This window comes from Petromyzon marinus, chromosome 1 (assembly GCF_048934315.1).
Source record: "Petromyzon marinus isolate PM22_M1 ecotype Great Lakes invasive population chromosome 1, UKy_Petmar_22M1.pri1.0, whole genome shotgun sequence".
NCBI lineage: Eukaryota > Metazoa > Chordata > Hyperoartia > Petromyzontiformes > Petromyzontidae > Petromyzon > Petromyzon marinus.
Genome location: NC_133667.1, coordinates 3,599,714 through 3,616,361, shown reverse-complemented (window position 1 = coordinate 3,616,361; position 16,648 = coordinate 3,599,714). Strand labels below are relative to the sequence as shown.

General features: G+C 40.3%; 1 protein-coding gene across 3 annotated transcripts in view; it reads left to right on the top strand.

The window, feature by feature from the left end:
* Positions 1-16,648, top strand: part of LOC116939737 (WD repeat-containing protein 7-like) — a 90,669-nt gene that overhangs the window by 61,994 nt on the left and 12,027 nt on the right. For 2 of the 3 annotated variants that reach the window (XM_032948541.2, XM_032948631.2), the window contains exons 19-26: positions 3,392-3,454; positions 4,742-4,860; positions 7,137-7,260; positions 7,350-7,463; positions 10,085-10,321; positions 12,900-13,083; positions 14,039-14,156; positions 16,191-16,337. In XM_032948541.2, the coding sequence (XP_032804432.1) occupies positions 3,392-3,454; positions 4,742-4,860; positions 7,137-7,260; positions 7,350-7,463; positions 10,085-10,321; positions 12,900-13,083; positions 14,039-14,156; positions 16,191-16,337 (1,106 nt within the window). The remainder of the gene's footprint in view (positions 1-3,391; positions 3,455-4,741; positions 4,861-7,136; positions 7,261-7,349; positions 7,464-10,084; positions 10,322-12,899; positions 13,084-14,038; positions 14,157-16,190; positions 16,338-16,648) is intronic. The other variant, XM_032948714.2, reaches the window with a different exon arrangement.

The following is a 16,648-nucleotide window of genomic DNA, read 5'->3' as shown; positions in this document are numbered from 1 at the left end:
AGGTCTCAATGTAAGATGAAATGATATTTACATGTGGATACACATGCTGAAGGAGCGACTGTAGCCCAATGGCTATCAGAGACTGCATTTGCAATCCGGATAGATTCCATTTTCCAGTGCAGCAGTTGAAACAATGTGGGAAAGTTTCTCAATTCCTCCCTCGTGTGTCTGCCAGCGGCAGTACAAATGGATTCGGCACAGTCGAAGAGTAGGCCGCATGTGGAGGCCATTTTGCCCACAGTGACTTTAGCAAACAGTTGCAGTGCTGCACCGCTACATTCTTATACACGCTTACCTGTGACCAAGTAGTTTTATTCCAGGCGGATGAATGCGTAAACATGTGCTTTTTCGGTGTGGACGCTAGAATCCGCAGTCCCTACATATGACTCGCGCATTTGTACAAAATGTTTTTTTGTTCCACTTGTATCTTGCTGAATTATGTTATACATGTACTAGTTGTCTACAATTATTTATTCGGTTGATTATGTATTCCTTTTTTTTTTACTTTTTTTTTTTACTTTCTGAAGCAGCTTTTAAATTAAATTTGTAAACATCACAGTTATATTACAGTTCTACAAATGAAAGGGTTTCACATCATGACCAGTAAATGTAGTGTTCAACATTTTATGGAAAAAAGTGCCGTTGGTGAGCTTGGAGAAGCATAAATCAAACAATCTCCTTCACTGATGTATTTCCGCATAGAAATAGAAGATATTAATATTTAGCTTTATTACACCATCGTTCGTGCAAATTGCATCTCGCATTCGTTGAGGAACCACGGAGAAATGGGAAGGCGGCCAGGCGGTCAGCGGGCACCAACAATTGCCCAAGCTCTGCAGTCCTCAATATATTGAGATAACATCAGCCAATTAATAAGTGCTTATACATATGGGAGGAAACGGCAGCACCTGCAGAAACCCCTCGCATACAAGGGGTGGCAACATTCCATCCCATACAAACGGCACATGATATTAGCCTGCACTTTGCTTCATGGCCAGCCAGGGAATTGCACCTCAATGCCCATGGTGCTGGATTACAGGCATACATAGCTAACACTGCTCAGATTATAGTTTGCCGATTGGCCCTCTACACTTACAGTGAGGGAAACAAGTATTTGATCCCCTGCTGATTTTGTACGTTTGCCCACTGACAAAGAAATGATCAGTCTATAATTTTAATGGTAGGTTTATTTGAACAGTGAGAGACAGAATAACAACAACAAAAATCCAGAAAAACGCATGTCAAAAATGTTATAAATTGATTTGCATTTTAATGAAGGAAATACGTATTTGACCCCTCTGCAAAACATGACTTAGTACTTGGTGGCAAAACCCTTGTTGACAATCACAGAGGTCAGACGTTTCTTGTAGTTGGCCACCAGGTTTGCACACATCTCAGGAGGGATTTTGTCCCACTCCTCTTTGCAGATCTTCTCCAAGTCATTAAGGTGTCGAGGCTGACGTTTGGCAATTCGAATCTTCAGCTTCCTCCACAGATTTTCTATGGGATTAAGGTCTGGAGACTGGCTAGGCCACTCCAGGACCTTAATGTGCTTCTTCTTGAGCCACTCCTTTGTTGCCTTGGCCGTGTGTTTTGGGTCATTGTCATGCTGGAATACCCATCCACGACCCATTTTCAATGCCCTGGCTGAGGGAAGGAGGTTCTCACCCAAGATTTGACGGTACATGGCCCCGTCCATCGTCCCTTTGATGCGGTGAAGTTGTCCTGTCCCCTTAGCAGAAAACACCCCCAACGCATAATGTTTCCACCTCCATGTTTGATGGTTGGGATGGTGTTCTTGGGGTCATAGGCAGCATTCCTCCTCCTCCAAACACGGCGAGTTGAGTTGATGCCAAAGAGCTCCATTTTGGTCTCATCTGACCACAACACTTTCACCCAGTTGTCCTCTGAATCATTCAGATGTTCATTGGCAAACTTCAGACGGGCATGTATATGTGCTTTCTTGAGCAGGGGGACCTTGCGGGCGCTGCAGGATTTCAGTCCTTCACGGCGTAGTATGTTATCAATTGTTTTCTTGGTGACTATGGTCCCAGCTGCCTTGAGATCATTGACAAGATCCTCCCATGTAGTTCTGGGCTGATTCCTCACCGTTCTCATGATCATTGCAACTCCACGAGGTGAGATCTTCCATGGAGCCCCAGGCCGAGGGAGATTGACAGTTCTTTTGTGTTTCTTCCATTTGCGAATAATCGCACCAACTGTTGTCACCTTCTCACCAAGCTGCTTGGCAATGGTCTTGTAGCCCATTCCAGCCTTGTGTAGGTCTACAATCTTGTCCCTGACATCCTTGGAGAGCTCTTTGGTCTTGGCCATGGTGGAGAGTTTGGAATCTGATTGATTGATTGATTGCTTCTGTGGACAGGTGTCTTTTATACAGGTAACAAGCTGAGATTAGGAGCACTCCCTTTAAGAGTGTGCTCCTAATCTCAGCTCGTTACCTGTATAAAAGACACCTGGGAGCCAGAAATCTTTCTGATTGAGAGGGGGTCAAATACTTATTTCCCTCATTAAAATGCAAATCAATTTATAACATTTCTGACATGCGTTTTTCTGGATTTTTGTGTTGTTATTCTGTCTCTCACTGTTCAAATAAACCTACAATTAAAATTATAGACTGATCATTTCTTTGCCAGTGGGCAAACGTACAAAATCAGCAGGGGATCAAATACTTTTTTCCCTCACTGTATATTAACCAGCAGCATTTGTTTAAATGTGCAAACTCTTTACCACATTTTTTTCTGGTAAGTTCCCCCTCTCTATACTATTGGCAGGAGGTCTGGAATGCCAGTAGGCCAATATCCTCAAAGGTACTTTTGAATGTTGACATATGGAATGTAAGGTTATTTCGTGTATAACCCAGAACCTTTGCAATCACACTTGGCATCTTCCCTTCATTCTGGATTGACTCTGCATGCTGCTGCTTCTCTTTGGCGGAACCTAACAATGTCATTGCCGGTCGCCATAATTTTAGAGGAATTACAAGCCTTTAGACAAATTACAAGCCCTGAGCTTACGTGATATTCTACAAGACGAAGTCGTTATTTGCCCAAGCCCTATTTTTGTAAATCTTTCATAAATTAATGTCAGTGATTGAGCGTGTTGGTGATGATGACATTAAGTATGGGGAGAGCGTGAAGGGAATAAAAGATGGGTACACATCACTAGGTGCAGTATAGTGAGAGAGGTAATTGAGCGGGATTGATTTGACCTTCCTTACACATCCCTGAATTTGGTCATTACTGCCCGAGTAAACAGTCTACCAGATCGACAGTAAATGTGAAAAACCTGCCACGTTTCTGCTAACGTTCGCTATCTAAATCATGTGCTATATTTTGTCTGCTGAATATCTTTCTTCCTGCATCTTTGCAAGCTGATCTTTCTGAGGCTTCAAACTATGGCTTGGCAGTGCATAGCACCGTGCCAGTCAAAGAAGGTATTTTGTTTGCATGTGCTCTTTGGCCTCTGCACCTTTTTTTTTGTGTATAATTGTCTGCACTGTACTTTCTGAATGAATAAACTGGCATGCGTATTGTGCTTTATTATGTAACGGAATCTCTCGGAGCACTGATCCCCCTGTTGGCAGCTGTCCCTTTGTTTGGAACAATTATTCTTGCCAGTGGAGGGCGATGATTGATTTCTATGCAAGTAATTTGTGGGTCATTTTGCTGATTTTGTACCGCAATTGACATTGCAGATGTTGATGTTGTGTAGAACAGAGGGAGAAACATACAAACGCCACGCAGAAAGCTGTCCCAGTTGGGAATCGAACCCAAGCCATTCTTTCTGACCCTTCTGCCCCACCATAAATTGGCAGCAGTGATTATGTACTTAGGGCAGTTATTGTAACTTTGAGCGAGATAAAAATTAAAATAATTTTTGAAAGATGCATTTCACTACGTCTAAAAAAACAGAACACTCAAGTTGATACCTACTATGACATGCATTGGAAACAGAAGATGGAACAAAAAGCTAAAATATCTACAAATACGTTTTGGAGAGACGCATGCCCTGTGATGACATTGAGAGAGAATATCAAGTTGAGCATAATGACATAATTAAACTGGAATGAAAAGTTCATGGGCTTTGGCAGGACACGCTCGAAGGAATTGATGGCTGATGTTCAAGATTAACGAACGTCTCTGATAGGATGTCCATTGAGGATATTGAGTAATAGGTTTGTGTGCAATTGACAAGTAAATTATTACATTCCAGGGTGATTAGGTGGTGGTGGCATTTTAAGGCCTTAATCTAAAAGTGTATAGAGCATGGCTGACGATTATTGACACGTTTTTTTTCAAGGTTATTTTAAATAGGGTACACAAATAGCACCCCCCACATTGGCACGGATGATAGTAATAATGTATCAGGCCTTTTTGTAACGTCTTACTACAAGCATTGAATGTGTTCACTCAGATCAGTTATCAGCATATTGGAGGATAGTCCTACATCCTTGTTTTTGGTGTAATATATTGAGATTTAGACTACCATCCCACTGGAGCCCTGAATTAATATCACTTCGGTTTGCTGTAGAGACGTATCCCCATCATGGTAATGTGGAAATTATACCGTTTAGTCCAAGACTTATTTGTATAAAGGGGCACAGGTTTATGTTTACTGTAAGTGACAGTATCTGACATGTTTGAGGACAATCGACAAACGTTAATGCCTTGTGTGATTTGGTCAGATACAAATGCGTTTTGATGATGGTGCGTGACTTTAGGGTGGAGTCAACTGGCTGCCCTGCACTGTGTAATGTTGCCAGAACTACTGGGGCCTGGGAGTTTCAGGCCACCACTGCTTGAAATGCTGGTGAATAGGTGGCAAGATCGCTGTTTGGAGGTAAGCGACTGCTTTAGACAAGTAGCTTGAAACAACGGATGGATTGTTTTGACGAGTGACCGAGAAATTCTCACTACAATATTATGAATTGTCACGGTAACAATTAATTTCACACTTGCAGAATCTTGATACAAAGTAAATGTAAACATTGTTTTTGAACAATGTGTGCTATAGAGCCATGTATTGTTGCAGCTTTTTTGATGGCGCCGCTTTTGACTACAATATTGTTGTAACATGGAAACAATAAAATGTCATTGTTAATTGCAGCTGTACGTTATCAGAATCGAAATCTTCATTTATATTGGAGGAATCCATTGAGCGATTAAGCTGTTGTTCACGGATGTCCAAAATCGAAATCTTCATTTAGATTGGAGGAATCCATTGAGCGATTAAGCTTGTTGTTCACGGATTTCCAGTGTGGGTGCATCAAAATATACATCGTATACCATATTGGGGGAAGCTTAGAATGGCTGGTTGAACGAGAGACTTTAACACCCATGTAGAGAAGTTCCCAGGACGCACTCGGAGACGACGTGAAGGGTTAAGGGCATTCTCCGTAAGTTTATAACAGTATTTAACGATACACAAGGGTGAACAACTTCCCAGGGGTTAGGGGTCCCGGGCTAGGTCCCACTACTTCCCGACACAGCCGGCTGCCCCGTGCTGCCTCCTCTGCGCCGGCCGTGGGTTCATCCAACGCGGCCGACCCTCGACTCCAACTACGACCCCGTTTACGTCACGGGCTCTCACACTTATATATCCCTGCGGGAACATGACGACATCCTGCCCCCAGGCGCGTATGACGTCACTTCCCGTGACGCCATCGCCCCCGGAGGCGAGCGTGGCGTCATGTCCGCAACCACCCCTCTACACCTGTAAAAAAAAATGTTCTGTGGACAAGTAGAAGCCAACAAACTTAATTTTGGCAGTAGCAAGTTACTATTATTTACACATACTTGTGGAAGCGCTAAACGGCCTGTGTCCTGTCCTCTTGGCTATGGTGACTCCATGCTGAAGATATTGATTTTTATCCTCAATGTCACCTCAGGCCTCCCCATTACTGCTTTCATGCCCCCATTGGCATATAGATGCCACCAATATCTTATAATGTAGGTGACACTGTCATTTTATTTCATGATTAGCTGAACACTTTGTAAGTAAAGTAAATTCCCGTTTAACGCGCATTCACACGCCACATTTTCGCTTGAACGCAGTTTTCTGTTGTGGAATGTTTTTTTTGCTTAACTCGCACGGTGCCCGCTATAACGCGAGTCTGGTGCGTGGCGGGACTACTTTTCTGAGTGGCAACGGGTGCTGGAAGCATTGTTCAGTGATGCTGGGAGCTGGTACTTCACGCGTGCCTTCATTTTCCTCGCTCTTTGTTCCAGCATCTTTTGCGTGCGTAGCGTCATCCCACGCGCTTATCATTTTCACTTGCCGTATCTCTTGCTGTCACGCGCAGCATATTTACAGGAATGCTGTATGAACGCATCACATAAAAAAAATTAACAAGTGTATTGTACTGTGAAATGAAAACGAGAAAATGATGGGCTGGAACGTCACCCCCGACGTTATCATTATTACCTATGGGAAAATGACTCCCGCTTCTTGTGAATTCACTTTCCGTGGCAATTTTCAGAAATACAACACCCGCATTAAGCGAGGACTTGCTGGTTATCACTTTGCAATGTGGTGTAATGGTCAGCTTTGTAATTTATTAAAGGAGTTATGTTTTGATTTAAAGCTTTCGTGACTGCAGTAATTCATATTCTTAGTGACTTTACCGAAAGAACTAAGATTATGAGTTATGTTTTATTTGGATAAATATTTCTTCTGAAATGTGACATGTTCTGCATTCATAATGTTGTGCATCATTGCTCATGGGAATGTATAAAAACATTTAACAGTCTGCAATTATTTTTTTACCAAAAAAAAGTGTTTAAGTCACTTGAGAAATATGACGAGTAGGTACGCAAATGCATTACTTGAACTATCAAATTTTAGTTGTTTACGGTGTAAATGCTTCATTAATACGTCCATAATGTATTCATATAAAGTACCCTCATTGATTTTGCTCCTGCTTTTGTTTGTGTAAAAAAATATCGGTCAACTTTTACATTTTATAAATGTTTTCAATTTTTTTGCCCTTTGTAGTATGTATGTATATATTTTTGTGTGTATGCCAAAGGCATATTTTTTACTGCACAATTATTCAAATCCATATTGTTTTAGAAACCGTAGCTTAAACGTATCTAACGTCTCTGGGTTTTGTGCAGGTTCGAGAGGCGGCCCAGGCACTTTTATTGGCAGAGCTTCGTCGTATTGGTCATGAAGGGAGGAAGGAGGCAATTGATACATGGGCCCCGCACCTTCCGCAGTATGCCGAGAACGTTCACTCGCGTGAGTATGATTCACACAATGGGGAAAATATCGTTCCTTCTCGCTGGACTGCATCTCAACTTCCTTCCCACGTTTTTGTCATTTAACAGCAGGACAAACGGGAGAAGTTGCCCCAAGTGCACTGAATAGCCCCGAGCCTCTGGGAATGGATCTCAAGGGGATTGAGGAAGAACCCGACCTCGGTGATGAAGAAATATCTGCAGGTAATATTCACCCGATGGCAACATTGCAGCTGACAATTAACACTGGGGTTAATTGTGTCATTGTCACGCGGTAATTTTCCATGAGACATTTTCACTGCCCACATTGCTCTTCTTAACGCATGCAAGACACACCTTTTTGTTTAAATTCTGATTGAAATTAGTTTTGTTGGTCATGTAAAAAAAATGCACTGATTGGCCGATGGGGTCGTGCGGTAATTATCAATCAGATAAGATTAATCTTCGTAAAGAAAAGTATACTTGGGCTATTGTCGTTGCATTTAATTCTTTGAATTTGATTCAAATGTAGTTTTGTTCATAGGCCCGACCAGGTGTTCTTGCCTTGCTTTAGATCCCCTACTTTCTCCCCCCAGGCCAGACCATCCAGGCGAGAGAGGAGGGCTGAGGTCAGGCCTCCTATCATTCGCTGTATTAATTATGAGAAACATAGGCAAGAGTTAAGTTTTAAATGGCTCGGTAATCCACAAAAGTGCTGCAAAACAGAAAAAAATAAAATAAATTTTAGCTGAAACATTTCAGCAAAAATGTTCTTGCTGTAGTTTTCACACCTGATGATGATTGCTTGTGTTGCAATCGAAACGTCGTGATTACATTTATTGTATTTTCTACCTACTACGTGACTTTACCGAAAGAACCAAAGAGTATAGATCCCCTGCAGTCACGAAAACTTCAAATCTAGAAACAAAAAATAAAGTTATGTTTAGCGGGAAGTTGCACAACAAGATTTGCAACAAATATGAGAAGTAAATAACACAAAATAAGAAAAATATAAGAAAAATTACTTCGGAGTGTTAATTACACCAGACAGATTCTTTTATATTCTTGGTTCTTTCGGTAAAATCACGTAGAAGGGAAACAATAAAATGATAAAAATATAAAAATACAATTCTCACGACGTTTCGACTGCAACACAAGCAATCATCATCAGGTGTTTAGGTTTTCACAGATGTTGTGGTTTTCACACCTGATGATGATTGCTTGTGTTGCAGTCGAAACGTCGTGAGAATTTTATTGTTATATATTTTTATTATTTAATTGTTTCCCTTCTACGTGACTTTACCGAAAGAACCAATAATATGAATCCCTGCAGTAACGAAAGCTTTAAATCAAAATTATTTTATATTTTTATCATTAAACAACTCCTAGCTGTCGTGCATGTCAAAAGTTGCGAAGGTGCAAACCTGCTTCATTTTCATTTCGCCATTGCTGCACACATGAAATAGAACACCATAAACATCATTGTCGTGAGCAACGTTATTGCAGTTTAACACGTGGGAGGCTTTCGCGACCACTATTACGCATAATAAAACGTTGTTTGGGGTTCGATCGCGTTATTTATAAATGTGTCGTAACCCTCCACCACCCGACACGGCCAAACAGTAAAAAAGTGTCACGTTGACAAAATACAAAATAGTTCACTACTTTAACCCACCGGTGCGTTGATGAGTGAATCCCGCAACATTTACAGTTTTTTGAGCACGACGTTTCGCTGGTAATTACATCCAGCATCATCGGGCAATTCGCCAGAATGGTGAAGCCCTCCACTTGCTCCCGGTCTTAAATAGAGCAGCAGAGTGACGTCATCATTTAACTCATTCAGACTGGATCTTTAACGTAGTGTATTTGTTTTAATATACCTGTATTGTATGTCACGTAAACAAATGATGAACTTCAATCCCTATATGATCTCTCAATTACAATTTATTTGTGATCCATTAACCCCATGTCTCTGTATTAGCCATCGACCCCATTCCTTACATGATCCAGCAACCTGGGTCATACTACGAGCCACAAACCCCAATCTCTACAAAATCCATAAACTCAAATCTTTTCATGATCTACCACCTGTAATGGATGTGAACCCCCCCCCCCCCTAATATTTTTGTTATCCACAAATACAAATGTTCAGGCCCCTTTGTCTTGAGAATAAATGTGAGAACTGTGAGAATAAATGTTCATGAAATACTTACACGGAGTTTATTGAACCGCTGATGGTTAATTTAATTTAAATTTTCAAATTATTTTGACTGCGATTGCACAATAATGCAACAATTATTGTGTTATAACAAGAATAAAAACATCCACATTTAGCTAAAAAAATGTTTAAAAGTAGGTTCTCGAGGCGAACATGCGGCAGTCTTTGACAGTTGCGGTGTGAACGGCAAAGTGATGCCGCACTCATGCAGGATGACATTACACTGCAAGTGGGTGCGTGCATTTGCAGGTGATAATCATACTCTGGATTAGGCCCGTCTCTTATATGATTTGATTAATTACACTCGCGGTTTTGCCATGCCTCCTGCTATGATAAATATACTCGATAAGCAGATCGGGGACCAATAAGCCAAATTATCTGAATTCATTTAGTCAAAGGTAAAACATTTTAATGTAGTCTGCGTGAACTGCACATCATTAGATTGCAAATAAAACTCGGTCATTGGGATTGGTCGAGCGGTCGAGGAGGATATACGCACAATGATATTATCCACTTCTGTAGATTTATTTATTTTAAACAAGAACATGTCACATGGGTAATTTTATCCATGCTATCAAAATGTCACATCTGCAAGTAATTTTGTTTGCATATTTATGTTTTTAAACAGGTTTTCCTTCAAATGCAAGTTCTCAATTGCGAAAAGCACCAGCATCATATGAGGAGCGGAGAAAACAGGCAACTGCAATTGTATTGCTGGGTGTGATTGGAGCAGAATTTGGAGCTGAAATTGAGCCTGCTAAGCTTCAACCAGGCAAAGATTCACGGCCAAGGTCCAGCAGCCAAGTTCCTGAAGGCTTTGGGCCTACCACGTCAGGAACAAACAACTCCCTCGCTCGTCATACATGTATGTTGTAGTTACATGCTCCTAGTTTAGTTGCATAAAGGATGAGTGGTTAATGTTACCTATATAGGTTTCAGCAAAATGTAGTTTTGCACACTGTAGTTTCATAATTTAGAGGAATAACTACCCTGGCGGGTATTCATGATATAACTCCTGTTATCCAAAGGGTACAACATATTGGATAATTATTTGGAGTAATTTGCTTTGCGGCGACTCTTATCCGGGGAAATATCGTGATTAATAATGAAGCTGATTCACTGTGCATTATGGGTAAAGTAGTGGATAATATGAAGAAATCGAGTCAGTTTCTTCATGGACCCTACAGCTGCCGTGGATGTGGGGTAATAAGGCTGCAGATAAGAGGAGTTCTGTATTTAAAGCTTGTTTGCCTCATTTTATAAATGTGTATTTGCATTACACACAATAGAATACGTCTACTCAAATAGTAAATACTAGTTTAAGATGACAGGAAGCATAACCTGCACTATAGTTTGTTTTTCTTTGACATATCATTGCATTATTAGCAGTGATCTGCTAATAATGCATTATTAGCAGTGATCTAATAATGCAATCACAACATCTTAAGCACTACAGTCACTTAACCCCCAAGTACAATGTTATATACTGCATGTATTATGAATAGCCATATATTCAAGGCAAATATTTGAAGGGACCTAATAGCAGAGCGCATCACAGATTTTTGTGAGGATTCCTTCAAATGATGATACACACGTTGAACCTGCATATTCTCCTTGGGCGTTTGTAAGGAAATAAAGTTAGCTGCCTGAAAATCCAAAATGGCTGCCAAATTCTCCCGTGAACGTCCATTTTCTGCACATAACTTAATAAAGTCCGATATGAACACGATGTAAAATAAGTGCTGTTTGGCATGATCAATGTCATATGTAGTATACTGCTCGTGAGTAGGTTTATGGGTGGAGAAGTCTGCCGCATCCTCTGCATGGACTACCAGCACTGGTGCTCAATTCTCATCACAGCTCTCACCTATGGCTCTTGAGTCTTTGGAACAAGGTGCTCATGATTTATAGCAATAACGCAGATGTTGTAGTTACAGCTCTTATTAGTTCTGTTATTTCTTGAGGAGCTTTACCTTGAGAAATGATTCCCAAGGGCTTCTAATACCGAGAACATCTTCAAAGTAACAGGACCAATTGTTGGAATTAGTGGACTTTCTCACTTTACAATTTCATACATTTTCATCTTACTGCTGTGCTGTCATTCTGGAATGATACCTCAGTCATTTTTCTATTCAGAAAAGTGATGAAAAATTACTTGAAGAACTATAGACCGATTAGCCACTTACAAAAAAGGTTTCCCTAGCATTGGCCAAAAACATACTTTTTATATAAGCCAGGAAAAGTCCAATGAATGTCATCTGCAGCCATTTTTTACTCAACAAAAGTATATATGGATTAGAGGTAGCCATCAGAGCTCTCTCAGACTCGGGCCGAAAACATATTAAGAATAATCAACAAAACTACTTACAAAAATAGAACGGCCACGTTGAGGTTACATGAAGAAATGCTAAAATTAATATGAAAAGGAAAATCAGACGACCATAATAGAGGTGTTTTTGGGTGAGATCGCGTAACCCAAAAAAACGCTGTTATGGATGATATTGGTCGTGAAAGCCTACGTGTTAAACCAAAAAATCAGACAAGTTGACACACTTTCTTCAAAGTTGTTTACAGCGAGATGAGAAGTCAATGGCTATTAATGGGGTTCCTGATTCTTTATCACATTTGAGGTAGATGATGAGAATATGGAGTTCGTAGATGATTGTATTTGCCGATTTTTTTTTATGGACTGCATAATCCATTTGAAAAGTAGAAGCCATGAGCTTCCATTGCTAAAACATTTATTTGGATATGGTCAAGGAAAGCAGCTCATCATAAAAAATAATCACACCTCTTCAGCACTGCCTTCTGCCGGCATCCACCTTTGGCTAGCGATCAAACAAAGATGGTCACTGCACCGCGCGCTTTCAGTGTTTCTGTGGCCATCTGGAACGCTCTTCTGATATTCAGAAGGCACTGGTGCTATGGACTTTAAAGTTTCGATTGAAAACTAATTTTCTTAGAACTGCTTTTTCGTATATAGTTGTTGTCCTTCCCCCACATCTGATTAGCACGGTTGGCTACGTATAAATTTGCCAGAAAATTATAAGTTCAACAAAGTATTCAAATATTTAGTTACAAAAGCCTTTCTTTTCAAGAAAGTTACATATCGCTCGAGTCCAAAGAGTTTTGGGTTGGACGCCTTTTACCATCATCTGGTCTAACACCGTTTTGAGACGAGGCTCAAAAGAAAGCTGTCTCTGGTGTCGACCAATCAGTTTCAAGGACAATCCATATATTATCTGAGTGTTTTTTGTTTGCATTCTGACCACAAGTATTGTGGTTAATGCAGACATGATTCCTTGTAAAAGGTTTCAGTTTGGTGTTGTAACATCTTAACACCTGTTTTGTTGCCAGAAAAAAGGGGAAAACCTATTCTCATATTTACATAGAATGTTACAGCCAAATGAATCGTCTCATTGTGCCTGGTTATGTTCTTGTAGGTAAGGCGTTGACTCATCTACTAAAACCAGCGAACATGAAGCTGTCTGCACACACGCCTATCAGACGTGCAGCTATCGACCTGATCGGCCGTGGCTTTACTGTGTGGGAGCCATACATGGATGTGTCAGCTGTTCTTCTCGGTCTGCTGGAGCTTAGTGCAGATAGTGAAAAGCATCTTGGCAAGTAAGTAATTTTTGGTTATTTCCCCAGTTGTGTGTGTTACTTTTTTTTTCAATTTGGAAGTACAACTACTTGTACTTAGCGGTGCTCCGTGGCAGTTGTTCTCAGCCGGTGGTCCGCACATCACCCCCAGGGGACATGCGAGACTGTTCCACGTCATGGTGGTGGTCGCAGGATACTGTCACTTCGGGTCCCGAGGCAGTGCTGCTGTATATGCATGTGCGTATATGGAACAAGCTTGTTTGCCCGTCCAAGGACGGGTGTATATTGCAGTAAATCTGAAATATTCATTAGAAAAATTGTTCAGCTCATGATTATTGATGAGGGGGGTGGGGGTGGGTGTTGCCCCCATGTGGAGTGACGCCACCCCCTCATGGTTAAAGGGGAGGGGTGCGGCATGTGGAGTGACGTCATCTCTCATTATTAATGAGGTGGGTGCCCCATGTGGAGTGACGTCACGCGCGGGATACACATTCTTGGCTCACTATATTAGTAATTTGGTGGACCCATACACCTGGGACGCTTTGGCCTTCCACCCGTTCTGCTAGGGCCCTTTTCCTTCAGTTTTATTTTACAAATGCACAAAGCAATTCCTCGATACTGTCACAATATTTATTTTCTTCCATATCTCACTGCTTTCTGGTGAATGCAAGTGACTGATGAAACTGCAGTAATTTGTTTAAATATGAATCTGTAAATATCTAGTGAAGTATTCTATTGTTAACTAAATTTCGTTGATGTTAATTGCATGTAAATTGTAATTCTCATGTGTTAAACAATTATTGTATTATTTGCAGTATTGTGTATGGTGGGAGGGGTACCCAATGGATCTGGTACACGACAAGCAAAATGTTGGGAACCACTAGTCTGTGGCATGAGCTGATATAAACACTATTTTAGACTTATGATTATTGTCATTAATTAATGTATGTCGCTGTGTTTTCTGGTTTCCCACCAGCGCAATGAGTGGATTTCCACTGACAGCAGCTGCAGACACTTGCAGATCAGCACGGCATGCCCTGTCCCTCATAGCCACAGCACGGCCTCCAGCCTTTATCACCACCATTGCCAGGGAGGTAAGCTGTTGACCCTTGTATTCATCACCATTATGCTTTTAGCGCATATTATAAGTGTCTCCATCTTACTATAACCTAATTAACAAGCATGTTTTATTTTTTCACAAGCCATTGCCTGAATATGTGATAAATAATGCATACAAATCATTGGTAGAAAATATCTGTATTTTAATTACTGCACCCGAGTCTTAATATAATATACCATGAGTTTTCACTGAGATCAAAACACAATCTTCATGGGGTGCATCATAAGGTGCATCTTGCTGTGCAGAATATCGGATGGTTTGTGTTTATTTATATATTAATTTTTATGTATATAAACCACTGTAAACTCATATTCTTGGTTCTTTCGGTAAAGTCACCACGTAGAAGGGAAACAATAAAATAATAAAAATATAAAACAATAAAATTCTCACGACGTTTCGACTGCAACACAAGCTTGTCCAAAAATCTCCATGTTGCACTACTGCTGTATAAAGCAACACTCCCCCGTTTTAAATGTGTTAAAGTTAGCTGAATGTTGTCAGTTAGAACATGTTATATTGAATTGATTTTAATTCCAAAAACAATTTTTATTCCTCTATTACTGCAGCAAATCTAAGCTCAGGCATCTTCCATCCATGGCAATTTTTATGCTTAACAACCTAAGTCGAAGGGTTAACACATTAGCTGCCTGATGCCCGTCTGTCCATTTGTGTGGGGCAAGGGGCTCTATATCTCTCGGAAAGACATAAATAAGGCAGATGATCAGCTAAGCAGCACCACAGCCCCGCAAAATTTGTAACAACGTCACGCAGTACAGTAAAACCTTGGATTGCGAGCATAATTCGTTCCGGAAACGTGTTTGTAATCCAAAGCACTCGTATATCAAAGCACTCGTATATCAGTTGTGATCACGTGACGCTCGGCAGTACAAAGCGTATACGTACTACTCGTATTGCAAGACCCTCGCTCGTTTATCAAATTAATATTTACTTAAACATTTTGCTCGTCTTGCAAAACACTCGCAGACCAAGTTACTCGCAATCCAAGGTTTTACTGTATATTCAAATCTTACGGTTGGTAAATTCGCGGTTGGAAAGGGATTACTGTAATGATATTTAAATATAAATCTTTTTTTTTAATATACACAAGAAATCACTTAAATGTTAATTGTTATTTTTAAAAAAATGTTTGATTGACAACTACAATGGAATATCTGTTTGAACCATTCTTAATATTTTATTGTAAAATGTTATCGTGTATATATTGTATATTTTGATAATGTCCTTTGTCCAAGAAAGCCTGAGAGTGTCTAAAGATTCCCTTATCAGGAGGGTGCTCTGATACATTATTTGGCATATTGCTTCAAATTCACTTCAAATGTTGATTTAAAGCTTTCGTGACTGCAGGGATTCATATTCTTGGTTCTTTCAGTAAAGTCATGATGATGATTGCTTGTATTGCAGTCGAAACGTCGTGAGAATTTTATCGTTTTATATTTTTATTCTTTTTTTTGTTTCCCTACTACGTGACTTTTCCGAAAGAACCAAGTATATCACTTCAAATAGTCAAGTGACCTTAACAGCCAACATGGCGTTGGGAGGTCTTCATCCATAATTGGGTGGCAAGGGGTGGAAAACTATTAAGTCAAGCAATGTTTAATCACACAGCAGAGTAACGGTTTGGATTTAAGAAAAACCCAAAATGTATTTCACATAAAAAATATATAACAGGTGATGTTTAAAGAAATGGCCCTGCTGTATAGCACGTAACTAGTAGTCTGTGCTCTCCTTACCACTCTTATAAACCCAGGATCTGTTCCAGTTTATGTTCATTGCATTTGTGATTGCATTTTGTGATTGATTTTGTGATTGATTCATACTCTGTCATATAAAGTATTCCCATTTACTTTACCGAAAAAACCAAAGAGTAATTCCTGCAGTCACGAAAGCACCTAATCAAGTTTATCCCCATTTATATTATTGTTGTCTTCCCCCCCCCCCCCAATGTATATCCTTTATGTAATTCATACAATGTTTAAACTGTCTGTAGGTGCACAAACATACAGCATTAGCAGCCAACTCGCAAGCCCAGCCACCCGTCCACAGTGGCCTATCTCGAGCAAAAAGCGAGATTCTAAGAGTCATGGAGATCCTCGTAGAGAAGATGCCAAATGATGTGGCTGATCTTCTGGTGGAGGTACGAATAGTACTTCAATGTGACATTGATGAATGTGATCATTTTCATGTTTATTTTATGCGAGAGCATTTACCACGTAACACAATATGTAAACAAAACCGAAAACAAGTCTTTGTTGTTGAATACACCAAAACCTTGCCCATCGCGGGGATGTTTTTTTAAAATAGCCACAATCAGCAAATCTGTGATCTGCAAACAAAGGGATATTGGGAAAAACAGGGTTTGATTCACAGTTCATAATATGAGCACCCCTGATTGTGTATTGTTACCCTACATTAGCACAAACATGAAATACGTCTCTTTAATGTCAA